The 26,805-nt window shown below is 34.6% G+C and overlaps 3 protein-coding genes across 5 annotated transcripts in view; 1 reads left to right on the top strand and 2 right to left on the bottom strand.

Moving 5' to 3' along the window:
• The window catches only part of LOC122415397 (glycogen debranching enzyme), a 52,936-nt gene extending 38,671 nt beyond the window's left edge, over nt 1-14,265 (bottom strand). For 2 of the 3 annotated variants that reach the window (XR_006261915.1, XM_043427499.1), the window contains exons 1-5: nt 13,738-14,265; nt 11,601-11,721; nt 11,233-11,422; nt 10,911-11,121; nt 4,655-4,792 (exon numbers count right to left, since the gene is read on the bottom strand). Coding sequence is in view for 2 of the 3 variants with exons in the window: in XM_043427499.1 (XP_043283434.1) it covers nt 4,655-4,792; nt 10,911-11,121; nt 11,233-11,422; nt 11,601-11,709 (648 nt within the window). In the remaining variant the exon portion in view is untranslated. Of the gene's footprint in view, nt 1-4,654; nt 4,793-10,910; nt 11,122-11,232; nt 11,423-11,600; nt 11,722-11,836; nt 13,709-13,737 lie in introns of those variants that run through there. The other variant, XM_043427500.1, reaches the window with a different exon arrangement.
• A 2,078-nt stretch (nt 14,266-16,343) lies between these two features.
• Nucleotides 16,344-18,874, top strand: peng (Pumilio and CPL domain-containing protein penguin). Its single transcript, XM_043425677.1, has 2 exons — nt 16,344-16,527; nt 16,642-18,874. The coding sequence occupies exon 2, from the start codon at nt 16,654-16,656 to the stop codon at nt 18,559-18,561; it is 1,908 nt and encodes a 635-aa protein (XP_043281612.1). The 5' UTR covers nt 16,344-16,527; nt 16,642-16,653; the 3' UTR covers nt 18,562-18,874.
• Nucleotides 18,697-26,805, bottom strand: part of LOC122414415 (proteasome adapter and scaffold protein ECM29) — a 69,808-nt gene continuing 61,699 nt past the window's right edge. Inside the window, exons 18-27 of the mRNA XM_043425676.1 lie at nt 26,457-26,745; nt 25,971-26,204; nt 24,928-25,266; nt 24,504-24,660; nt 24,264-24,422; nt 22,346-22,787; nt 19,744-19,933; nt 19,512-19,668; nt 19,222-19,431; nt 18,697-19,145 (exon numbers count right to left, since the gene is read on the bottom strand). Of these exons, the coding sequence (XP_043281611.1) occupies nt 18,943-19,145; nt 19,222-19,431; nt 19,512-19,668; nt 19,744-19,933; nt 22,346-22,787; nt 24,264-24,422; nt 24,504-24,660; nt 24,928-25,266; nt 25,971-26,204; nt 26,457-26,745 (2,380 nt within the window). The 3' untranslated portion in view covers nt 18,697-18,942. The remainder of the gene's footprint in view (nt 19,146-19,221; nt 19,432-19,511; nt 19,669-19,743; nt 19,934-22,345; nt 22,788-24,263; nt 24,423-24,503; nt 24,661-24,927; nt 25,267-25,970; nt 26,205-26,456; nt 26,746-26,805) is intronic.

The following is a 26,805-nucleotide window of genomic DNA, read 5'->3' on the forward strand; positions in this document are numbered from 1 at the left end:
GCGAGGAAAAAATAGAAGTCGAAGCAAGGAGAAGAGAGTCTAAGTACTTGGTGGAAATTTGGAAAATGGATGAAAGACATTGGCCGCGGATATGCCTAAAGGAGGAGCTAAAAAACTGGAGTAAGAACAAATCATCAAAATGGATGAAGGAGGTGGAACTAGTCATGAGAAGAGCGAGAGATAGAGCCACATTAAGAGACATGAGAGAAAGAATGGAGCCCACGGCGCTGATAAAAAACTCGGTAATATTACGATATCTGTAGCCCCAAGGCCATGCAGTCTTTATATTTGGCGCAAAATAAAACTTTTTTCAAGAATAAAAAAAATCGAAATTCGGCTTTTAAGGGGGTGAAACCGGGGTTTGAATTTTGAAGCATTATACGTTCATGGTCCCTAATTCTGACCATGCAGCGTCTATATTTAATCGAAGATTAACTTTTTTCTGGTGTAATGAAAATGGAAATTCAGTTTTAAGGGGTGAAACGTGGGGGTTAAAAGTTTTAGCTTTATAATTTTTGATAACAATTATTTTTTTATCATTTTTGATAAAAAAGATGAGACTTTTTTCTAATATATCAAAGATCGAAATTCAGCCTTTAAAAAAGTGGAAGAGCAGTTTTAAAGTTGAAGTTGTGGTCACTAATTCCGACCATACAGCTATTACGCTTGAACCAAACATTATCAGTTATAATGATCATAACTCGTTATAAATCATAACTCGGCCGAGGGGGAAAATGAGATCGCAATCATAACTCGACTGAGGAGGAAAAATGAGAGTCGCGAAGTTAGCGTATTATCGAAATATCTATGTTGCCTATTGTATTTTCAAAAAGTAAAATTGTTTAATGCGTTCTCTCGGGGTCCCGAGAGTCCCCCGAACCCCTCGGGGGACTCTGCCCCCTGGACACCCAATCGTGTGCGCCATCCCCTATATGAGTTGTTACTTATAGTTCTGTATGACTCCAAAAACGCCGGAGCCCCCTTTATGGTGGCGCTGGCAGTATGCATGAATACACTAATACTATTAGTGCAGTAATATTAGATTTTTGGACCCGTCCACGCGCTCGAAGCGAATACCCCTACTAGAGTGCCTTAAAAGATGGAATGTTTTTTTTTCCAAAGAACATTGAAAAATCGTTAGATTATTTTTATAAAAAGACCCTCTGAAAATATTAGGTGTATGACTTAATTTTTACAGTTTTTTTCTCAGCGCTGCGGTTTTTTGTGATTTTGTAAGGATCGGACACAAGAGTTTAGAACACCAAATGATAAGGCTATAAAAGTTACATAACCTCTCAGAATCGTAAAGTTTACGATGGAGACTGATAAACAGCACATTCGTCATTGTATTTTATACGAATTCCAACAAGGAAAAATTTTATATGAAATGAAGGGGACACATTAGTGACTATATAATCAGTGGAAATATTATTATGCATAATATAAATAAATAGATATTCAACTTCTACCATATCTTTTAGGTTAATAAATATTTTTCGCTAAAAATCAATGAAAATGATGATTTTTCAAATTATTAAGAATTTTGAATCTGCATTCTATCAAATATATGCATATTTTTATTATCAAGTTAATACTATTGGGCTTTTAATATATATAAATTGATTTTTTTGTATTTAAGAAAAAACAAAGCATAATTTTAAACAATTTGAAGTTTGATATCTTTGAAACGGCTCGACTTACACAAAATGCCAATCAGGCCTTTTTTGTAGAGCATTCGATTTCCTATAAGGACTGATTTTGTCTTGTGAAATAGCTCGTTATCAAGTTACAGAATAGAGTATTACACCTTGTTTTGAAAACTGTTTAAAAATAATCTTGAGATCGTAATAAACCAATAGAATTTTTATTTCAATTTTATAAGACTGAAAACTGTCTTGAAAACTATTTTTTATTTATGATTTTCAATTTTCGCGCGGAAACACTGGCCGCCGTGTTGTTTCGGTTTGTGACGTCACTCCGTTAGTAAGCAATACAATTGCGGAAGACCAAATAATAAGATTTGTGAAAATAATGAGTTATAGTAGTATATCATTGGTGTCTCGTGCCTAAATGCAATAATACAAGTGTAAAAATGCCACAAAAATTGTGGATTCATCGCCACCATCAATATATTTATCATTGATAGATTTGTACTTTCTGCTTTCACAAAACCCTTTTCCATAATGCGATTTTAATTAAATGAATGATGAAAGTCCACAAACATGAATAATAGCTTGTAAAATTTCAAAATAACATAGAGCGCACAATAAGAATCTAGATTGTTTACTATCGGAGTGACGTCACGTTGGAATCCAATACGGCGGATGGTGTTTTAGACATTTGAAAAACAAATGAAAAAAGATGATTTTTAAAATTGAATTATAAAATTTACATTACATTTTTATGAATAAATATTGACGTTTCTCGTTTACTTTTTACGAAATCTATCATTTTATATATTTTTATATATTTTTATATACAGCATTTTTATATATTTTTTTACATGGTGTAAAATACCCTATTTCAACGTTTGAAAATAGTACATTACGATACGTGTGACTTAAGCTGCCTATTATTGCACGACGTGAAGTTAGCGCCCGAGCGTATAGCGAGGGTGCTAATAAAACGCCGTGCTATAATAGAGCAGCTTAATTCACGAGTATCGTATACTATTTTATAACTCGTATGACATAAAACCGCATTTTAGCCACGCTTTTGCGTGGCTAAAATGCGGCTTTAGGTCATGCGGTGCTATAAAAAATATTTCCCATATTATTTAAATGGAAAATAGAAAATTACAAAGTGCAACTTCTAAATATTAATATTAAGAGCTTATATTTTCAGAGGGTCTTTTTATAGAGATACTCTGACGACTTTTCAATTTTCTTTGAAAAAAAAAACATTCGATTTTTTTGAGACACTCAACCCCCATTCTCTGCATTAGAACTCTCAGTCGTACTTTTAAACGGTCTAGGGATTGCGGATTAATTGATTAAAAGTAATAATAAAACTTCACATATTTCGATGAATATAGAAAAGAATAGATAAGAAAACTTAAAACGCGTTTTTCTCAAAAGGACCTTTTTCACACGGTGGACAGTTAATTTCGGAATTACTGAACCGATCATTACCGGGCTTTTTTTTACTTTTTTATTTAGGTATCCTGCGCAGAAATCAACCACTTTTTTGCAGAAAAATAATCAGAAAACCATTTAGAAACACAGAAAAAAATAAAATAAAGGTGTTTTTCTGCACTTTTTTCAAGCATGAACCATTTTTTTGCAGAAAAATAATCAGAAAACCATTAAGAAACACAGAAAAAAATAAAATAAAGGTGTTTTTCTGCACTTTTTTCAAGCATAGGCCATTTTTTATTTATTCTTTTTTTATCGGTCGTTGACACCTGTGTAAAAAACCTTCGTCTTTAATGTGCTTTTTCCCTATTTTGTTCTAAACTTCTCAATCTGGCAATTATCTGTTCGCCATGCGATGACTTTTTTTTCGAGGACCTTACTTTAACCCCTTCTACTGAACACGGACAAAATGATCGGTCAACGACTCGGAGTTTTCTTTATTCTATATGAGATTCTTAGTGTTAAAAAAACACAACGATAGCTAATAAAAGTGTTGATATTTTCTGATTTGAAAAAACCATAAGAATCGCCTCCAGAAAGGTATCTGGATTATCCTTTGAAGGAATGTTGATACTAATGTGATACATGATCCTGCAAGTTTTAGATTTCTATCAACTTGGGTTTTTGAATAAACCGGAGAAAATAAAAATATTGAAAAAAAAAAAATTTATTAACAACAGCTGAATTGATTTTAATAAAATTTAGACACGTGAAAGAGGCATGTAGAAGCTATTCTCACGGGTAAAAATAGCCGACAATCTTCATAATAATCATTAGAAAACGGTTATTTTTCCAAAATTGTTTTTTTTTCTTTATGATAACTTTCTGGAACAATTTTAAAACTATCTTTTTAAATCGTCTTTTCCAATGTAGCGTTGCCCTTAAAATTTGCAAATTGATTGGAAAGGTGTGCCACATTAAAAAACAATGAAAACCGATTTTGAATACTACAAATCAATGTATTTTTATTTTTAAACGAATGAAAATCGAAATGAAGCTTACTTTCATATAACATAATATCTGGTCACAACCGCCTTCCTCTATTAAATAATGGAAACACTTCCGTAAAAACTTTTTTTTTTAAATAAAAATTTTTAAATCGCTCATCGGCGACCTAATTCCTAGCATTAGCGACTAGCATGAAATATACCACACGTCTGGACATTAAGAGATCCGTTAAGACCAGTAATTTAACGGTTTTTGTATAAGGATCCTTCAGATAAGTTGATATCGGAATTTCAAGGATGATAAAATTACCTGGCCATTTCAGTCGTCAGCTCTTAGACTATCAAGGATGTCTGTCCGTGCAATCACTTTGCAGCTATCTCTCGCGCACTCACTCAACTGATAGATTACCTTACTGTACCTCAAATATTGAAATTCTCATTAAGAAATAAACAAACTTCCGAAACCGTTGTATACAATAACACAGGGGTTTTAAAAATGCTAGATGAAACCTTTTCGAATCAAAATGAATCTTTCTCAAAATTATGCATTATTAGAGTCAGATCGATGCTTACGTTCCATTCGTTGCGCATTTTGTTGATAAGTTCTTGGACATCGTCGAACATCGTTGGTTTTCCGTTCTCATTGTTGAAAGCAGGATTCAATTTTAGTTGATCACTGATACTGTAAGCCGAATGAGAGTCTCCCAGTACCTGATTAATTCAATATTTGGGTAAATCAACATGGTGCAATCTGCATATTTCGATTATGGGACGAGAAAACATCAAGAGTCTTCAAGGGTCCATATGCTTTTATATAGAATGATTTGCATAGAGAACTTTTACGTATATTTAATATTAACCTCTAGAGGACGGGAAAGCCGATATATCGGCTCGCCCTGTAACATAACCTTTTTATATAGATGATACGTGATACCAGACACTAATTTGAGCACTTTTCAAGGGCGATTTCAACTCTCAAATCCTGGTCCTCTAAAGGTTAATATTACGAACAATCCTCGGAATGTATATGCATTAGAGGTGCGTCATTTTAGAGCAGCTTTTTTTTATCCATCGTACCCGAAAATCTTTAGTTAATGTCCAAAAACAAAGTTCCACGAAAGGGGACCGTTGTCAAACAATATTTAGCAGTCGTGAATCGAAATCGAAAGTTTTCTATTTGATTAGCACTGAAAAAACTGTTGTCCTCATTACTATTAGGACCGCTCTGCTCATTTTCATGTAGCAATATTTTCTGGATGGATTTTCTTGAGAAACTTGATATCCTTTTTTATAAAGTAAGGTTGTGACGCGTAAATTAGTTCTTCATTGTCATCGCTTTTCCGCGATTCCAATTGGTTCTTGAAACACGACCATTGTGGGGCTAAATTCATTCGGGAAAAAACAACGTTCATTCGTCCTGTCAAAATGACAGCTTGGAATTCAAACCATATTTGACGACATTTTGTCGATATCGTTTTGTTCGACTCGATTTCTCGAAAATTCTTCGAATTGGACATTTTTTCAATAGAGTTATTAATGAGTAATAGAGTTATTAATGAGTTAAAATATTAAACATAAATGAATTCTATGTAAAAATAAATAAAAAGTTACACCTTGCAAGAAGATGACGGGCGCGGAGCGCGCATCTGTGTTCTACAATAAAGTTCATTGAACCATGTCCGTAAATTCAATGTGATTCTCAGCATCATTACTAAAAGTGAATTTTGTATGAAAATTTCTACTCAAACGGTTGCCTTTCCGAGTTACATAGAGTTAAGGCATTGAAACGTTTCAACGTTCGGAAGATGGTCATTATCCCAAATATTGTAATTTAGAATTTTTTAAATCCTCTTCCCTCACGCAGGTGAGGTGTCAGTGTGCAGGTCGTGCACTGACCAACGGATTTTGCCTGGAGCAGGTAAAATCTTCCGATTTCCCCATCTTGCAATCCGAGGAGTTTTGTTCGAACTTGACCTTCAAGAACGGATACTTTCGTCGGTATGGGAGCATCCAGTACTCACTGTTGCTTTATTGCTGCTAACGAGGTAGATAAACTCCATTATTTCTTTGTTTTATACAGTTTTGGTAGGAATAAGGAGAAAGGAGGAAAGGTTAGGAGCCTTATTGTCATACGGGCGGCACTCCACTGACGCGGGAGGGCTCCGCCCGTGAACCTTTGATAGACTTCTGTGAAACCAGAAATCGTGCCAGGGGGAGGAGGAAGGTGAGGCTGTCCCGTTACAATAAACTTGTGATGGGCGGAAGGATCGTAAATTTTTTTATTAGATATTCTTTAAGTACAATGTCTGAAGAACATTCTCACCAAATTTCATAAAGATCGGAGCATAAGATTCGTAGCTATAGTTCAATCAAAATAAGACTAATTTTTGATGACGCTGAATCGAAGATGTAAATTATTTTGCGATCAATCTCCGGCAACATTAACCTTTTAAGCGGCAGAACCAATTCGCCTCATAGTGCCCAAAATGCGGGAAAAAAAAAGTATTCAGATTGTTACGAAATTTAGTACTCGAAGGTTTTTGGGGTGGCTGATTACGAATCCGCTCTCAAAATTTCGAAATTCAAAATGGCGGATTCAATATGGCGGCCGAAAATAAAAAATTCGTTTGAATCGGATAAAAATTGGTACTCGGGGGTTTTTGGGGTCATCGATTACGAATCCGCCCTCGAAATTTCAAAATTCAAAATGGCGGATCCAATATGGCGGACGAAAATGAAAAATTCATTTGAATCGGATAAAAATTGGTACTCGGGGGTTTTCGGGGTCACTGATTACGAATCCGTCCTCAAAATTTATAATTCGAAAACAATATCTCATATGCCGACCATGCACGGGGCAATTTTGAATAGTATTTGTGTTACATTTATTCACATATAAAACTTGAAAAACTCAGGGTTAATATAAAATCAATATGAAGAGAAAGGTGCCATTGCAAAAATTTTACATGATCAATTCATATGTGTCATAGAGAATCTTCTATTTTCAATTTATATACTCCGTAATCAGCGACCCCGAAGAATACTAAATTTCGACCGATTCAAATGAATTTTCGGATTTTTGACCACCATATTGGATCCGCCATTTTGAATTTCGAAATTTCGAGGGCGGATTCGTAATCAGCGATCCCGAAAACCCCTGAATGCCAATGCCTATCCGATTCGAATGAATTTCTGCATTTTCGGCTGCCATATTGGATCCGCCATTTTGAATTTCGAAATTTTGAGGGCGGATTCGTAATCAGCGACCCTAAAAACCCCCGAGTACCAATTTTTATCCGATTAAAATGAATTTTTAATTTTCGGCCGCCATATTGGATCCGCCATTTTGAATTTCAAAATTTTGAGAGCGGATTCGTAATCAGCGACCCCGAAAACCCCCGAGTACCAATTTTTATCCGATTCGAATGAATTTTTGCATTTTCGGCCGCCATATTGGATCCGCCATTTCGAATTTCGAAATTTTGAGAGCGGATTCGTAATCAGCGACCCCAGAAACCCCCGAGTATCAAATTTGGTGATAATTGATTGACTTAATCACGAGATAATCGATGTGCGCCATATGGCGTCATTGCCGCTTTGGGCCCAGAAAAAATGTGCGCCATATGGCGTCATTGCCGCTTAAAAGGTTAAAAATTAAGGGTTAAAGTTTAAAACGCTTATAACTCGAAAACTATTAACTTGATTCAAAAAATACCTGTACCATCGTTTTCGGACGATAAAACTGCGTAAGAAAGCACCTTATTAATTTCCGTTTATTAAAAAATAAGTGAGAAAAATGGTTTTTAAGAGAAAAGTTGGCATACCGAGCACCACTGGGTACGTAAAGAAGGATGGAAGATATGCATACACCTCTGTCGCACTCATTACAGTGTGTTGTGCGCACGCGTGCCTCTCTATGAGTGCGAACGGCAAAACCATACAGTGCGTCTCTTTCTAAAAGAGGTTCTCAACGTGTATTTTATAAATATTCAATTGCAATTTTTCTATACATTGAATAATGCATAAAAAAACGATTGTTTTCTTGAACGTTCGATTAAGCCCTCCTGAAGTATGTAGAATCGAAAGAACCCGAGTTATCTACAAAGTTAATATATTTTGAGCCTTTGAAGGTTCAGGGTTTTCACCCTGAGTTCAATGTTGTTTTTGAAGTAAAATTTCTATAGGCGCGCCGGGCTTGGGGGCTAAACTGGTGAAAGTGTAACGGAAGTGTTACGGAAGCGTGTAACGGAAGTGCTATGAAAAATATGATTGCGCATGCGCAAGTAAATTTTCGTTCTCTCTCACGCTCATCGCCATGGCTTTGTGTGATTGGGCGAGACGAATGATAATTGAGAGGGAGAGGGAGATATACATTATTAGTAGAGATAGAAATGTCTAATACACAGTAGACCCATCGTCCCCACTCTTACATTTAGTCTTGAGCCCTGATCTGGAAGCATTGTAGGAGCAAGAGAGAGCGAGTGATGCGCACGCACATTTTCTTTTTCTCTTTTTCTCATTGCCAGTTCATGAAATATATACATCTCAATAAAGAGTGTGTGAGTGTTGAGTTCAGTAGATTTACACGAACGATATGAAAACCAAGCACGAAACAATAAAAATAAGTGATTTTATAAAAAAATTTGAATTACAATAATTGTAACACTTTTTTACTTGAGGAAGTAATCCTCTACGAAAAACCACAAGAATGTCATGTTTTTTATATACATATTCAAGTACACAGCTACTGAATATAATATTATATGTCGCGATCTTTGAATTTCAACCTATAAATGACATGACGACCGTTGCGGCAGTACGTACGACACACACCGATAATTCATGACGTATCATTCAACTTGATTGTTTTAAAGTTGATTTTTTAAGAATCTCAAAATAAAATAGCACTGTTCCTTTGTGAAAAAGTCTAAACTTTTCGAAAAAATTTTACAAAGCGATTTTAACGTTACAATTGCTTCTTCGGAATTTTTCTGATCACTGAGAATGTTTAAAATATTTTTATCGCAAAGCTGAGATTTTTTCACATAAAAATTACTAAGTTTAATGTTCTGAAAAATAATTAAGGGTTTCGATATTTCCTACACAAAAAGTTAACAACAATTGCAAATTTTCAAACCTCTATAACTTAAAAACGGCTCGACAGAAAAATTTGAAAAAAATCCTGAAAGCTTACAGTGACACGTACTTTTAAAAAGCAATGACCATTATGCATCATTCAGACCCTCCAGTAAATTAATTCCATAATTGGTGGAATGACCCATATATTTGTACGTTGCGAAAAAAGTTTTACTTCAGTTGTGTGGTCTAAAGCCCTTTTTTATTTACTATTTAACCATTCATTTTTTAATTATCGGAAATTAATAGTGTGCTTTCTTACGTATTTTAATCGTCCGAAAACGATGATACAAGTATTTTTTCAACCAAGTTGATAGCTTTCGAGTCATAAGCGTTTTAAACTTTTATGCCATATTTTTTCAATGTCGCCGCGGGTTGATCGCAAAATAATTTACACCATTCGATTCGGTACATCAAATTAGTCTTAGATCAAGTTTGAAGATTTCCGATTGAAAGTTGCTCCGTTCCTGCAATTTGACTGGACTAAATATTGTAGAACATCTCAGCAAATTGTGGAACTTTCTAGAAAAAAACTGGATCGTTCTTCACGGAGTTTACACTTTTTTGCCGCCCACACTCACCAACGTACACCCATTGCCACTACACCCACTCATTATTGATGGAATACCAAGGGCTATCCACCATCCCAATCATGGGTTAAAAGTTTCTCACATATCAAGTTTCTCACGAAAATCTATTCGGAAAATATTGCTACATGAAAATTAGCAGAGCGGTACCAATAATAATAAGGACAATATTTTTTTTTAATATTAATTAAATAGGAAACTCCCAATTTCGATTCGCAACCCCTAAATATTGTTTTTTATTTTGAAAAAAAATATTCTAAAATGAGGGATGTTCGGAACACTCCGAAAATGTGATGAGGGTGTTTTTTAGACTCACTGTGATTATACAAAAAAGAATCAAAGAAATCCGAGAGAGTCAGGGTCATGGCTTTACACACTTGAGCTGGATTACCTCAAATATTTTTTCCATTATTTCCATTACCCGATTACGATTTTCTATGGTGTAATATTTATAAATCGACTTCTAATGATTTTAATACATTTCATGTAAACATTTGTATTCAAATAACTGTAGCGCCGAGACTATTTTTTGATATGCAAAAAAAACCTAAATGTCAGTTTCTAAACGTATGAATTTTCTAAGAATCTTCTGAGCCGAACTTATAGCGTCAGATTTGATTGATATTACAGGTAATCTATGAGTTATGAAAGTGCAGGATCGGTAACTGAAAAGTAAACTTCGATTTGTGAGAAAACAACGTCTAACTCCTAGTTTTTTCGAAATATTAAGCATGTCCAAGAAAACCGTGTATCTACTTTTCAGTTACTGACCCCCTAATCTTACAAGAGATAGATTACCTTAACGATCAAGTTTGACATATCGCCAGAAAATAATTCAGTCTGTTGGATTAAAAAAAAAATGTTCATAAAATCAATTCTAATAGTATACAAGTCTGAAAGGAGAGGCTCTACATGTTTGGTTGAAAAGACGTTTTTCTCCAACTCATTAATTCAATTGCCATCAGAAGTCGCTTGAGAAATAACCAAAGGGTAACAGAAATGGGGAAATAAAAATTGCCAATCTTGAATTAATAAAAAAAATTTTAACTGTTAAGCGGCCTTTAAAATATTTTGAGTTTTTGAGGGACTACTAATTTTTTACGGACCTGGATTGGCGTGAAGTGGATCATATTGTAGCCTGTATTACGTCCGACCATGAGTTTTTCCTCCCAAGTAGAAAAAGGGCCGAGGCATTTTGAAATAACAGTTTGACATTGGATACAATCAAGAGGGAGAACTCCTTTACATCCAGGTAGTTGGAGTTCTGGTTCTACCAATAGATACCCCGATGCGATTGCCTTCAAGCCATCCCCATCTCTGCAGATTTTTAATAATTATAATTGTTTACTATCGAACAACAGTAAAATTTCAACTTTCTAAAAAATTCTAACTGGTCTTAGAAAATATTTCATGTTCACTCAAACTGACTTTGAATCTGTCGCATAATAATGGAACGATCCTGCGAACATAACTGGCATTGAAGCCGAATCCTTGTTCCACTGAAGTTGATAATACGTGTGTCTCTCGAACGGTAGATCGCTCGTTGGTGGATGGTTTGTATAAACGTGTACTAACTTCCCAAATAAAGAAGGTCCAAGTTGAAATTCGATGTGCCATCCTGTTTTATGAGCATGAAAGACGTATGAGAAATGAGCGAGAAAAAATGAACTAAATAACGTTGACGAGTAATGGAATATTTTCGGAAATATAGACGGTAATTATGCATAAGTGGGGCTCCATATGAACGTACGTGTGTAATAAAACAGAAAAGATTGTAAAAAAATTGTTGAAGTTACCTTTTTTTACCCTGTATTGAATTCCATCTTGATGCTCTCCGTTATTCAAAGTAAGAACTCGCACATGATTCAATCCGTTTTTTTCGCTATTCAAAGATTTCTCAGCCATGTTGATAAGTTTCTAGATAAATATGAAACTATCAAAACCTTCTCTTGAAGGTGGACATAGAGTCAAATTGAAAAAATATTTCAAATTATATTTGTAATGTTCCCCACTTTTTCCACTTGTTACTTACGTGACAATCACGGACCAAGTGATAAAAAACTTTGCATAAATCGCATCATATAAGTTTTTGTCACAATGAGTTTCATAGACCATGCAATTCGGTATATTAAGTTACTCCGTTACGCTTCGTGACTGCATAGAGAACCAGTAGCTATTCTCTTACTCTATACTCGCTTCGGTTACAAACTTGGGTGTTAGGAATAAAGGAAGATATACTCTGTTGGACAAAAGTTGCGGTAGCGACTGGAGACAAATGGATCTAGATGTACAAAAACTTCAACTGATGAAGAAAACATTCATTTTTTATCAAAATTTTAATTTTTGAAGTTGAAAAACTAGTTTTTTTTTTATTTCCTAATGGAACAGTAGAACATTAAAAGTCAAAATTTTCGCAAATTGTTGAATATGTACAAACGTTTATTAAAATAGCAGTTCTCATTTGGCTGTAGCTTTTATTAATGTTCCAAACAAATACTTCAGAGCTGTATTATATTATTACAAATATTCATCACTTTGCTTTTTCATTCTTAAGACAATCAATCAATTCTTCAGTTGATAAAAAATCTGTTGTGCTTTTTGTAAAGAGACTTGATTACTCAAAGAAAAAAAAGTTACTTATTGTTCCGCTTTAATGTGAAAATCATGTGAAGTTTCTCTCTCAGAACATCAAGCATTATTAAGAATGCTGTGTAATTGTTTTTCAATTTTACTTGTAACATTTACACAACCAATAGAGTGCTCCGAATGCAATTTTTCCTCCAATCGATGAAATATAAATTATTATAGTTTATTCATTAAGTGGAATTTTATAGTGTTAGATAATTCTATTAACGCAGGTATTGTCTTCTCAACTTGAATAGATATAATTTACTATCGTCCAGAAGAAATGCTTATTAGAGATGTGTGAGCAATACTTTTTTTTTCTGATATAATTCTGCCAAATTCGATTGAGTTCAATTAATAAATTTGAAGATCCTGGAAGGTTCATAAATGGCATAATTGAAATATATTACTGTTGGACTTACATAGTGAAAGAGAAATCTCAAGTATCAGTGAATGAACAACCTTCCAAAGAAATTCTTAAGTTTTTCGATAAATCCATTCAACTTGTTCCACATTGATCACCCTTCGCCTATTGGTACATCCATAACTCGTGTTACTGAGCTACGCAGTAAAGCTACTGTGATTTATTAGTGATAGTAATTTTGGTAATGATAAGCCATTATACTTTGAGCTCTTATCCTATCAATCGCAATCATACTTTTTGCTTTTTTCAATTATTTTATTTTTTTCATCTAGGACCGAACATAAATTAGAGTACACATGTCTGGAGAATCAGAAATGTTTTGAAACAAGATTGTTTTTACTGATTCGAATTCCTATTATTAGCTCTTCTTATATATACACTTCTGCCACAGTCCGAGACATACACATAATGTTCAGTAGTCCCCATCCATTTACAACAATAACTTACAAAATCGTGGAAGACAGTCTTTTTTTATAAAAAAAAAAGTCTTGGAGCCACTCGACCTCAGATGTACCAGAAGGGTTAGAAAAACAAATTATTCCAAAAATCTTATGCCTATACCCATTCCATGTTGTGATTTAAAAAATACGTTAGTTACCAAAAACATATTTTTATTAATAAATCAGAGACACTTGATCGTAAAAGTGGATTCGAAAAAAAAATACAGGGTTAATCGCCAACAGTTTAGTGCTGAAAAATATATAAAAGCTTACTCTACAAAATCACTGATATTCAATCAAAGTATGGTTGACAAAGAGAGTGAGGTAAATAGGTATTTTATTACTTGTGACGAATGGAAAAAGATTACTATACGAAATGTACTTCTTAAATAAAATTATATACGTTAATAAATAACAATACTGCCCTGTTAGTATCAAAATTACCGTTTTCTTTTCCTAGAAGTATCGCAACTTGTAAATCAGGCTGCCGTGTCCAAACGGAGCGGGATCTTTGAGAATTTGACCTCTATTGAAGAAGGCACTGCTCTAAGGTCACGAACCGAAAACATTGTTGACAGCGAGAGCGACGACGAAATTTCAGGGTAATGATAATCGTCGTAGCACATCTACCAATAAAGAAGCAGCAGCACACGACAAGGGAACGCTCACTTCGCTCTCTTTAGCAACTTTCAGAAAACACGTTATGTTCGCTTAGATATTTTCTTCGCTGAAATAGTTTATTTTCAGCTTTTTTATTGGTCCTTGTATAACATATAAAATAAATAATGTGGTTGGTATAAAGAAAAATATGAGATCTTTTGTATGCAGAGGCGTGCCTAATCGAATATATGATATAACGATATATACAGCGAGACCTAGTAATTGCAGTACATTAGTTTTTTTATTTGAAAAAAATATATCAACTCATTTTGACGAAGGTGTTAAATTATAAATTGAAATTGAAACGTTTTACAACGTAGTTCAACTGTCAGTTTGTTTTCAAATTTTGTAGGTTATGAAGTTATGAAGGATAACTGCGCAAAGTAGTTTGTAGTGAAAAAAAGGACGATAAAAATGATCATTTTGCCAAAACTGACGAAAACAAACGTAGCGGGAGAACGTAAAGCCCCTTAGTTATTGCAATAGAGTATGAAAATTCCAAGAAATCGATTTTTCGTCTATTTTGACAATTTATATTTTCTTCTTCTTTTTATGATTGGAGCTGGCTCCGATCTACGCTCTATAGTGTGCTGACCATACGCTCATGTAAATTTATACTTTCAAAAATATCCTATCAAAATTTCAAAAGGCTCTATCCCTAATATTCCCCAAATGGCAGCATTCCAAAGAGCAACCGTTAAAAAATAATCCATCTACCTACAGACGGATCTCGGAGTTGCGATTGTGATTATCTGTAGCATTCGAGGCATCGTAAACGGTACATGATCGAGGTTTTGAAAAAAATACGAATTTCATTTTGTTCTTTGATAAAATGAGAATAGCGTGTAACTCATATTTTCTTTCAAATATTAAGCTACCCAAAATAAACTATCACTTAATCAGTCGGTAAAAATCCTGTTGCACGGTTTGTTCCAAGTAGCTTGATATTTCAAAGAAAATATGAGAGTTACACGCTATTCTCATTTTATTAGAGAACGAGGTGTAACCTTTATTTTTCTCAAAAAATCAAGGGTGTCTGAGCAAATCGTGCAACCATTTTGCAGCTATCTCTCTCGCACTCACGCAAGTGATAGATCACCCTAAGGCGCTTGTCCATGCGTGAGAGCAAATTCTGAAAGTTGCTCTCGCGAGAGTATTCTCACGACTGAGGGCAGGTTATTCCAACTAGGTAGCTTATCTGGCGGGTAAAAGCATTGACTTGTAGAACTTTAACTGTCAGATAGGCTTACCTATAGAAGTTTGAATAACCCGCCCTTTTACCAGATTTTGTATATACAGATGGATATCGATAGATATGTATACTCCATTGATATAACTAAACCGGAATAAGATCGTTGTGTAAACGTAGTCATTGGCTACGTTTACACGGCCCTCTTATTCCGGTTTAGTTATATCAATATAGATATACAAAATGCATATCTGTCGATATATATAAATATACCCGTCTGTATATACAAAACCGGAATAAGAGGGCCGTGTAAACGTAGTCTGATTACGATATATATAAATATTCCCGTCTGTATGTATAAAACCGATTTGATTTTTTCCAAGCAAATTTCTTGAAGATCGTATAGTGGTTAATGGTAGCGTAATTAGATCGTTCAATGGTAAATTTTTCAAAAAATAAATTTCAAAATTTAGCCTCTCCGTTAGCCCCTTCAAATTGATTTCCGGTCGGCCGAAAGTCACTAATCGAAAAAACTGCAGTTGGGCGGGTTGTTCCAAGGGCCTATCTGACAGTTAAGAGGATAGATTAGTCGGTATATCGCAACCGTGAGTGCGAGAGAGATAGCTGCAAATTTCGAAATCGAAATTCTTTGGCACAGTTTGACCGATCAAAAAAAGGCTCTGTCAGTCGATTTTTGCCATCGTTCTGCGTAGGCTGAGCCTTTTTTTAATCAGTCAAACTGTGTCAAAGAATTTCAATTTCAAAAATTCCAAGTGAGATTAGTCGACTGATCCATGCTCTTAAGGTGGTGATCTATCACTTGCGTGGTGCTTGCGTGAGTGCGAGAGAGATAACTGCAAAATGGTTACACGTTTTCTCGGACATCCTTGATTTTTTGAGAAAAATAAAAGTTACACCTTGTTCTCTAATAAAACGAGAATAGCGTGTAACTCATATTTTCTTTCAAATATCAACCTACTCGGAATAAAACGTGCAGCAGGATTTTTACCGACTGAACAATTGATAGATCACGTTAAAGGTCTACAAGTCAATGCTTTTACCCGCCAGATAAGCTACCTAGAAGTTGAAACAACCCGCCCTCAGATAATTTTATATGTAAGCATAGATGTCGCAGTAGGTGTTTTCGTCGATAATTTGAAAATTGCAGTCTCGGCGACAGGGGACAGGGGTTCTCATATGTATAAAGGTCGTTCGCGTGGCTGAATCGTTGCTCGTTGCTTGTTGCATTCCGCTTTCAGTATAAAACTGTATGAATAATAGAAAATGAAAACTACTTGTAGAATGTCAAAAATGTAACAAGTTTTTTGTTCGACTGTTAGATTTTTGAACGTAAAGATCAAATTTTCATTTGTATTAAAATCGAGGTAAGATTTTTTATATACGAATCTACATGTGCTTTGTATAGAGGTTATGTGTAAGCATGCATTTCTCTTAGATGCTATTTTGTTCATATTCAAAAAGTACATAAAAAATTTTAGAAATTGATCAAGATGAAAAGGAAATTGAGTCACGATCACATCGGAAATGCTCAAATGAAAATGGAATCCAAGAATTCAGTGGAGTTTTCGAAAAATATTGAAAATAAAAAAACGGAAAGAGGATTGGAACTATCAGTGAAAAAATCAAAAACGAATAAGTTCGAGAAGCCAACAAAGACTAAAACATCAGAAAAATCTACAAAACTAAATGCTGTAGAGCCAAAGAAGGCTCTGAGAAAAGATAATCTTAAAGATGATAAAAAAAAAATGGTTGGAATTGTTGCAAATAGAGATAAACCTAATTGGTTAGAATTTAAAAAAGAGAAGAAAATGTTAAAGGAACAGCGAAAAGCTAAGAAATTGGCTACAGTTTATGAACCGAGTTTAGAAGCCAAATTAGTAGGAGAAAAATTAAGAAGAGCTGATTGTAAACCCAAGGAGCGTGTAAAATTAACAAACAAACTGTATGACCTGTTAAAGGGAAATTTGAACAAAGCTGTATTCACTCATGATCTCTCTAGGGTTGTGCAGTGGTTATTGAAGTTTGGTAACGAAGAAATCCGTAAAAACGTAATGGACGAATTGAAGCCCTCGGTACTGGCAATGTTCCAGTCAAAATATGCCAAAAATTGCCTTAAAAATGCAATGAAGTATGGAAACAACGAGATTCACAAGCACATTGTGGGGGAGTGTTATGGAAACGTAGTGAAGCTCGTAAGCCACAGTGTGTCATCACCCTTGATAGATTATGTTTATAACAATTATGCTAGTGATCTCAATAAGCTCCACTTTAGACAAGAATTTTATGGGGATATGTACAAGCAAGCAAAAGACGACAAAATCAAGACAATAAGCGATGTCTATGCATCGGCTGTTGACATGAAAACTGCAACTTTGTCTGCAATAAAAATGAATTTAGTGAGAGTTCTGAATAAAAATCTTGTGAGTAGCTGCATTGTTCAAACTGTTTTGGTAGATTATTTGAAAGTTTGTACTACAGAAGACCGAGCCGAGTTGATTAGTATGCTCAGAAGTTCAATCATCATATTGTCTCAAAGTGAAATTGGTGCAAAATTAGCGATGACCTGCATTTGGTATGGTACAAACAAGGATCGAAAGATTTTGTTGAAAGGACTGAAACAACATGTAAAAGATATATGCATATCTGAACATGGTCACATGGTAGTTATGGCAATTTTTGATTCAGTTGACGATACTGTTCTTGTAAAGAAATTGATATTAGCGGAGATACTGGTTGATCTTGTGGACATCGCGTCAAATGAGTATGGAAGAAAAGTCATACTTCATCTGGTTGCTCGTCATGATACGGCTTATTTTCATCCGACACTTGTACATTATCTAAAACAAGGAGATGACAATGAAACAAGCAAAAAATCATCAGAAGTTCGTGAAAACGAGCTCATTGAAGCAGTTATCGAACCGTTTCTTGATTCAATAACCGAAAATATTACGTTGTGGCTCGCCAATAGCTCTATCGCTCTTGTCACACTTGCAATTCTGAAGCGTGGCCATGGAGATAAATTAAATGGCGCTTTTGAAGCAATTGCTGGATTCATCACGAACAACGATTCTCGGATCAAAGAGGAAACTGGTGTGGAACGCGTGGCTGTGGAACATTCTGGATTGCATATGATACTAAAAAAACTTCTTGCAGTAGACAAAACTTTTGGAGTAGGAAATTTTTCTACGTTCGGCCAAGTACTTGAAGAAAAGCTCAACGAACAAATTATTGAACGATGGATCTATTTCAATAGAGGTTGTTTTCTCCTTGTATTTTTAATCGAGAACAGTCCCCAATCTACCGTAATTTCGTTAAAAACAAAACTTAAACCCGTTATTCAAACACTGAAAATGCAAAAATCACCCGGAGCTTCCATATTATTGAAAAAAATTAAATAAATTTTCTCTTCTCGCCACTGAGTTACATAACTTACACTGCAACGCTGCTTTTTCTAAAACAACATTCGCTGTATATCTACAAACCTGCTGTCCCATTTACGATCAGTCTGTCCAGATTATATCTGTTCTCCTTGATAAATATTCTACAGAACCTTTTTATTTTTCTATTACACAATTCATTAGGCACAACATTTTTAACTCAACGGCCAAATAAAGAAAACACAAAAAAATAGCAAGTGTACACTACATTATACGAGTGAAAATTAGAAAATAAGTCAATAGTTCACTCCAATAAAACCTGATACCGCGGTTACGGTGGAACCATGTTTATATGTATGTCCCTCGTATAAGTATACAAATTTGCGTACAATTGCTGTAAGATTAAATTTTAAGTGTTTCCTTGATATCGACGACTCTGGTTCGAATTTCTGGTTGATGATCCTGCGACAGCTCGGGCAAGATTTTATCGAAAAATATTTTGAGATCTTCAAGTTGTTCCGTATTTTCCGTTTCTAAGAATTTTTTTGATAATGATACAATGATGTTCAATGCTTCTTTCCTGATTCTTGTGTATTTCGATATACCTGTAATAAAAGAGAGTTTTCTTTTATCAATTCCAACCAACATTGAATAAAACACCTCATGTATAAATATTTTCACCTATTGAATATTCCAATATTTGGATAAGAGTATGATAAGTAGTCCTTAAAAGCAATCGATCCTGATCGTTCATTTCATCAACTTTTTTCTTCAACAGTAGGAGTTTATCGACGAATAAGTTGAGCGTCACTAAAATTGCTACCTGTATTGGTCGCGTTACATTTCGCAGTTTCTCGCTACAGTGAGTAACAAATTGTACGCAGTATTTGTCTAAAAATATAAGAAATGTTATCAGAAGAATGAAAAATATACATCTAGCAGAAAAACTGTAAGAAATCAGGGATACTGACCTTGTGTTTCTTTACTTTCACTCGATGAAGGCCAGGCTTTACCGAGGGCTTCGTAAATAGTTTCTTGTAATTTCAATTTGTCTTCTTTTTGTTTCGTGCTCATACTTGTTGGACTTCGTACGTCATCATCGTCGCTATCATCATTCTTCCTGGACAACTAAAATGAATAACTTTTTTTATTTCCGTTCGTTTCCAAAGCGAGCTCAGTTTGTTATTTCCTCAAATAACTTACTGTGGTAAGTATTTCTTGCATAATGCCGTATATCTCCGTGAATTGATCGATCTCTAGGGCGTGTAAAACATCTGCGTATCCCTTAATGGCGTATCGTCTGTATTCAACATTTTCTTTTTTACATTCTTTATATAAAGCTTCCAGGAGTCCATTGAAGATATGCACGTTCGAGACTTCCGTTATCATAGCTCTAAGAAGTTAAAAAAATCAGACTAGATGGTTTAGTTGAAAAAATTATACGGGATCAGGATATGTAATCCATCGTTGCGATTCTCAACCCGAACAAATTACACTTTTTTTTAACTCTTGGGATGAACGAGTTGAAACTTCGATTAACATTCGAGAACTCTTGTCTGGTACACACTGAAAGTCATACACATAAGCATAGCCTGCTATATAGTAGTTCTACTGGCAGTGAATTTTGGAATATGGGCTCGGAGTCTCACTACTATTACACGACTGAATAATGGGTATTTTACCCGACAAGATGAACATTTGGAAATGAAACAAAATAGAAATTTCTAAAAAGAAAAAATGACAGTCCATCAATTCATGGAATTTATCTGATTAATGTATGTTTTTTGATCAAAGTATACACAGGGACGATAAGCATAGCCAATCGGGCCCAAAAAGGTATCTGGATTATCCTTCGAGGGAATGTTGGTTCTAATGTACTGATATTATGATCCTACAGGTTTCAAACCTCTATCAACTTTGATTTTTGAATACCAAGAAATATAATTTTTTTCAAAAAAAAATTTTTTCTCTATTCAATTCAATTTAATTCTTCAATTCATAAATTTCTCAATTGAAAAAAAAAATTTTCTCAATTTAAGCTGAACCGATTTTAATAAAAATTGATCTCGCGAAAGAGGCATGTAAAAGCTATATTTAGGAAAAAAATAACCAACAATCTTTATAATAATCATTAGAAAACGGCTATTTTTTCCAAAATTGTTCTTTATCTTTATGATAACTTTCTGGAACAATTTTGAAACTATCTTTTTAAATTGTCTTTCCCGATGTAGCGTTGTACCTAAAATTTGCAAATTGATCCAAAAGGTGTGCCACATTGAAAAACAATGAAAACCGATTTTGAATATTACAAATCAATGTATTTTTATTTTTAAACGAATGAAAATCGAAATGAAGCTTACTTGCATATAACGTAATATCTGGTCTCAACCGCCTTCCTCTATTGAATAATGGAAATACTTTTGTAAAAACATTTTTTTTTAATTAAAATTTTTTAATTGTTCATCGGCAACTTAACTTCTTCTTAGCATTGGCGATTAGCATGAAATGTACCACACGTTTGGACATTGAGAGATCCGCTAAGACCAATAATTAAACAAAAAAACACGCAGTTGTCACTAGGTATGCATGACCTAGTCATTAGTAGTGTATGCACATTAGGGTGATTTAAAAAATCCATATTTTTAGTACACCAAAAAAATGTAATTTTTCCAAAATTTCAGATTTAAAAGAGAAAATTTAGATAGTGCTCGAGTCATTTTTTGATATTTACCTGTTTTTTTCTCAAAAAATGCAAAGCAAAAATTTTTTTTTTTGTTCGCGTAGCAGAAAGTGTTTTATGAAATCATGAATCTTATGAAATGTTCTCGCGCTCAAAAAACTTGAAAGGCTGCCTCGCATTATTTAACTTTTTTTTCTAGCTTCAGCTATAAATGATGAGATTGAAAAATGTATGGCTACGAATGACCAATCTTGTCGTATGTTAAAACGAATGGGTGAAATTATAGGTGAAAAAAAAGATAAATGATGCGAGGCAGCCTTTAAAGTTTTTTGAGAGCGAGAAAATTTCATAAGATTCATGATTTCATGGAACACTTTTTGCTACGCGAGCAAAAAAAAATTTTTGCTTCGCGTTTTTTGAGAAAAAAAACAGGTAAATATCGAAAATTGACTTGAGCACTATCTAAATTTTCTCTTTTAAATCTGACATTTTGGAAAAATTACATTTTTTTGATGTACTAACGATTTCCGTTGGAGCTTCGAGAGAAAAAGATATCGATTTTTTAAATACCCTAATGCACAGATATTTATCAAGTAAGCTTCATTTCAATTTTCATTGGTTTAAAAATTGAAATATATTGATTTTTAGGGTTCAAAATCGATTTTCATAGTTTTTCAATGCGGCGACCTTTCCGATTAATTTGTAAATTTCAGGGACAATGGTACATCAGAAAAGACATTTAAAAAAGATAGTTTCAAAATTGCTCCAGAAAGCTATCATAAAGAAAAAGAACAATTTTGAAAAAAAATAACCGTTTTCTAATGGTTATTATGAAGGTCATCGGTTATTTTTTTTTTGAGTATAGATTTTATATGCCTCTTTCGCGTGTTCAATTTTTATTAAAATCAATTCAGCTGTTGTTGAGAAAAAATTTTTTCCGAGTATTTTGATTTTCTCGATTCACTCAAAAACCCAAGTTGATAGAGATTTGAAACATGCAGAATCATAATGTCACACTAGTACGAACATTTCCTCGAAGGATAATCCAGATACCTTTCTTTGGTCGATTGGCTATGCTTATCGTCCTATGGCATTTAAAACCTTCGTATTATTTTCAAGACGTACTTGCTGTTGCACGCTAATGTCGCTAATGCTTGTACAACATGTTCTTTTCCGTTCCAGGTTCGTCCTTGGAGGGCATCCTTCAAAATGATCAACAACATTCTTCGAGCTTCATCGTCCATGGAAGATCCGAGTCTCAAAGCAACAGTAGAAACCGCATTTGCTGCTTGTGCTCTCGATGACCATGAAGGAGATTCTAAAGCACTCTTCAGAATGTTTGTAATTCGAGTCAAATGTTTTTGAATCGCGTATTCGGTGCCGTGTGCAATTTCACCCCATAGTTCTGTCCACAATTCAATCATGTTTTCGTTCTCCGCTACTTTTTTGGCATGCATCGCATAAAACGTTAGAGGAATCACAGTTTCCGAGTGTTGTTTAATAATATCATTGTTGTGATTGTTTATTGATTGAAGAGTTTGTCCTATTGCGAGTCTTATCGAGTCATCTGGAAAATTTACAAAATATACTGAAAATTAATTAACATGACAAAAACCGCAATAATAGTTCAGCGTCGAGTAAAACAAAATACAATGCGAGCTCTGCCACACTCTTGTATATTTGGATATGATGATTTTCGCACAATATCATTTTTGTTGTACAGATTTTTCATTATTGGATTTGTTGGTGCATAAAAGGTTTTAAGATGGGCATCAAGGTATTCGTTTTAAAAATCTGAAAGAAAACATGATTTGAGATCTTTTTTTTTAAGGTAGTTCTGTAATTTTGTTGAAATCTTAGGAACCAGCTGAAATTTAAATATTGTGTAATAACACCCTTCCTGGACCGACTGTCAAAAAAAATGGAAATTTTTGACCATTTCATTTCGGAGATATTGACTTATGAACAAACGCAATTTTACTTAACGCGGAGCAGATGCATAAACAACTGTGACAAAATGACAACAGTGTACGGTGCGGCAAACTGATAGGTGCAATACAAAATGGTAGGAAAGCTATTTTTCTCAAATGTTCGACCACCTTTCTCGATAGAACTACCATATGTACATTTTTTAACTTTTTTCGTGATAAATAAATAAGATTTTGGGAAACACTGCATTTGATGCCCGACGCTATAGTAATACTGGAGAATGACGTTGTTGCCACGATTACACCGTTACTTTCTCGATGTGTAGAGAACCTATTTGTGCATGAGGCTTGATTTTGTAGGGCAGGCAGAGTGTACAAGCTTTGACAAAACCGTGTGGCCGGCAGCACCGTATAAGCATCGGATTTCATTGTATGCCGCGGCCCAAACTTTTAGCTCGTACGTGTACATACAGAACTACCGTAATAACAGGTGTTGAGGAAAATCTGGGAAAAACGAGCTGTCTTTTATGCATACTCTAATCATATGAAAAACAGTGGCAGGGGTGAGGGAAGTTCATCGGTTTGGCGCAAAATTCAATACATACACGAGGTATAATATGTGACATTTGCTATTCAATGTTACAACTTTTTTTCAGCTGCATAGGTTTCAATGCATCATAAAAATAAATAAAAATCGATGAATTATTCGAGTTTTGCGACTTCCGAATGAATTACGTAAAATGTCACAACGTTTACTTTCATTTGGAATTTGAAACATTATGCTACATCATAGCTCTTGAGAGAGAGAGAGAGAGAGAGAGAGAGAGAGAGAGAGAGAGAGAGAGAGAGAGAGAGAATGGATACAAAATTTAGGAGTCTAGCTCTTGGGTTCACTTTATTTTATTGAATGGTAGCAACGAAAATCTTTTTTTTTTCATCTAATTAATATTTTCCAGAAATTTGTAAAAAAAATTGGGAGTTGTAACCATTAAATGGTAAAAAGGATCGAAAAAATTTGCTCGTCCTCGTTTATTATTAAATCAGTTCTTATGGAACTTAGAGGTAGTTAAATTTCACAAATTATACAGTTCGATATGGTAATAGATTTACTGTACCTTCTCTTTCCATGTACCACGCGTTTAACTTCTCGAACAATTTGTCACGACTTGATTGTTTCGCACAACCGATAACATGTCCAATTGTGATAGCATTGGTTTTCCTAACCGCAGCATTCCGATCCATGAGACCATTTATGAGAGCCGGTAAAATTTTATCTACCAAGAATTCATAATAAAGTCTTGTCAATTGGCTAACGCATTTTTCAACTCCTGATATGGGCGTTGTTTCAAACTTACCCGCATAAGGCTGCAACTCTTGCCTTACTTGGCTGCATAGGAGGACTAAAAATAGTGAAATTGCGACTTTTGTTCCCAAGCTTATGCTAGACTTTATTAATTCAATTACTTTTGGCATAAGACCTTTGAGAACTGAATTGTCGACGTATACTGTGCACTGTAAGAAAGTAAAACAATATAAATTTTATAACATCAAAATAGAAGGCTGTTCCTTATTCGAAATAAAAAAAATCAAAATTTTCCAGGAAATTCCAATGTTTGAAAATTTTTGTGTGTTCGAGTTCTCAGTTTTCAAAAATTAGAAAATTGAAACATATCGGAAGGATCTTATTTATTAGTAAAAATCAACATTTTTTAAAACTTTTTTCTAGTTTGTTAGCTTTCTTAGACCTGATTACCATAATAATAGATCAACAAATCTAACCTTGGTTAATGTTTCGGTAGCATGATGACTTTTGACAGCGCTCGTTCGAACACTATCGATAACTTCTTGCATCATAGGTTCAGTCTCATGATTGCTCAAAAAATTGAGTTTCGGACTTTCAAGATCGGTGGCCGTTAACAAGGCGGGAATGAGAACGACGAGGTAAGGTTTGAGCATACTTCCGGCAGTAGTTACGAGTTGTTGAACAGTTTGTAGTGAAATCGCTCTCACCGTCGCAACGTTGTGAGTTATACCAATGTCCAAAAGTATCGGAAGAATTGCTTGAAGCACAAGCTCCCCTGATTTCCCGTATGAAGGATCGCAATTGCGTACACATACCTGTCAAGATTGAATTGAGACTTAACATGAAAATAATTTTTTTTTCTTTTCGCAGCTCAAATGCGTTTTTTAACCTCTAAAGGATCGGAAAGCCGATATATCGGGTCGCCCTTGAAAAGTGCCCAAATTAGTATCTGATATCACGTATCAACTATATACAAAGTTCATATCACAGGGCGAGCTGATTTATCGGCTTTCCGGTTCTTTAGAGGTTAAATGATACTAGCAACAACGCGGGCGCTAGGCGCCTGCTTTACCGGCAAAAAACTAACTAATAATGATGCTTGGCAACGATCCATGGCAACGAATAAACAAAATTTTATATGGCAACTAATAGAGACTTCATACTTCGATATACCGAAATTTCTTTTTTAAGAGTATGGATCAGTCGACTAACCTCACTTGGAATTTTCGAAATCGAAATTCTTTGATACAGTTTGATCGATTAAAAAAAGGCTCTGTCAGCCTACGCAAAATGATGGCAAAAATCGACTGACAGAGCCTTTTTTTAATCGGTCAAACTGTGTCAAAGAATTTTGATTTCAAAATGTGCGACTATCTCTCTCGCACTCACGGTTGCGATATACCAACTGATCCACCCTCCTTAAGGAGGGATAATTTCAATTTACAGGGATTTGAGCCAAAACGTTCATGAATGAGAGGACGAATATATGTATTTATCTGTATATGTATGCATAATGTACTTTGCTAAGAATCTTCGTGGTTGCCGTAGCTCGAATTCTTGTTTCCTCGTGAACATCGTCCATAACACGAAACAATTGTTTCCAAAGTTGTGGTGATCGATTGGCCAAATCTAACGCAGCACTAGATTTCAATAGGTCGGCAAGAGCGAGACAACAGCTGCTTCGAACTCGCCATTCATTGTTTGTTAGATTAACTTCAAGATCGTTTAAAATCTCCTCATGGTATTGTTCCAACTGGAAAAATAGAGCTAAGAACAATCTTAACTGGTCCGATTTGTGACAAATTGTAAATACACTGGTCAACGAACTTTTATTCTGATTTATATCTGAAAATGTTCTTTTTTCTCTTGCAAGATTGTTGCATTCATTGTTTGATTTCTCTTATATGATTTAAAATTGGAATTTCCCATGGAAGAAATATTTTTCTGTTGACCAGTGTTTGTTTTTTTTGTTTGTTTGCTTTTTATTTTTAATTTGTTTGCTTACAACTTTTTGGGTCGAGGGAACAATTTTGTGCCAGATCCTTGACATACTCTGTTGAGTTTTTGGTGTAGGATCGAACTGATATCTGTATAATTTCGGGACAATGTAAGGCAAATTTTTCGCTAAATCATCACCCGCTAAATTCGCAATTGCTGTAAAACCTAGGGCCGCTCCTTTCTTCGAAGTCCAAACAGTGTTGTGATTTGCCAAATGCATGAAGCGATACACGAGCTCGGGTTTGTTCAAATCAGATGCTAAGGAACAAATTTCTCGATACGTTGAAATGTTGCCACTGAAACAATTGAAGTTCTTAATTTCTCGTCAAATGATATATGAAATGTTCTCAGTCACT

This window comes from Venturia canescens, chromosome 8 (genome assembly GCF_019457755.1).
Source record: "Venturia canescens isolate UGA chromosome 8, ASM1945775v1, whole genome shotgun sequence".
Classification (NCBI taxonomy): Eukaryota; Metazoa; Arthropoda; class Insecta; order Hymenoptera; family Ichneumonidae; genus Venturia; species Venturia canescens.

What these genes read in the sequence shown, in the direction of transcription:
- peng (XM_043425677.1), top strand. Translation starts at nt 16,654, where the DNA reads ATGAAAAGGAAATTGAGTCACGATCACATCGGAAATGCTCAAATGAAA.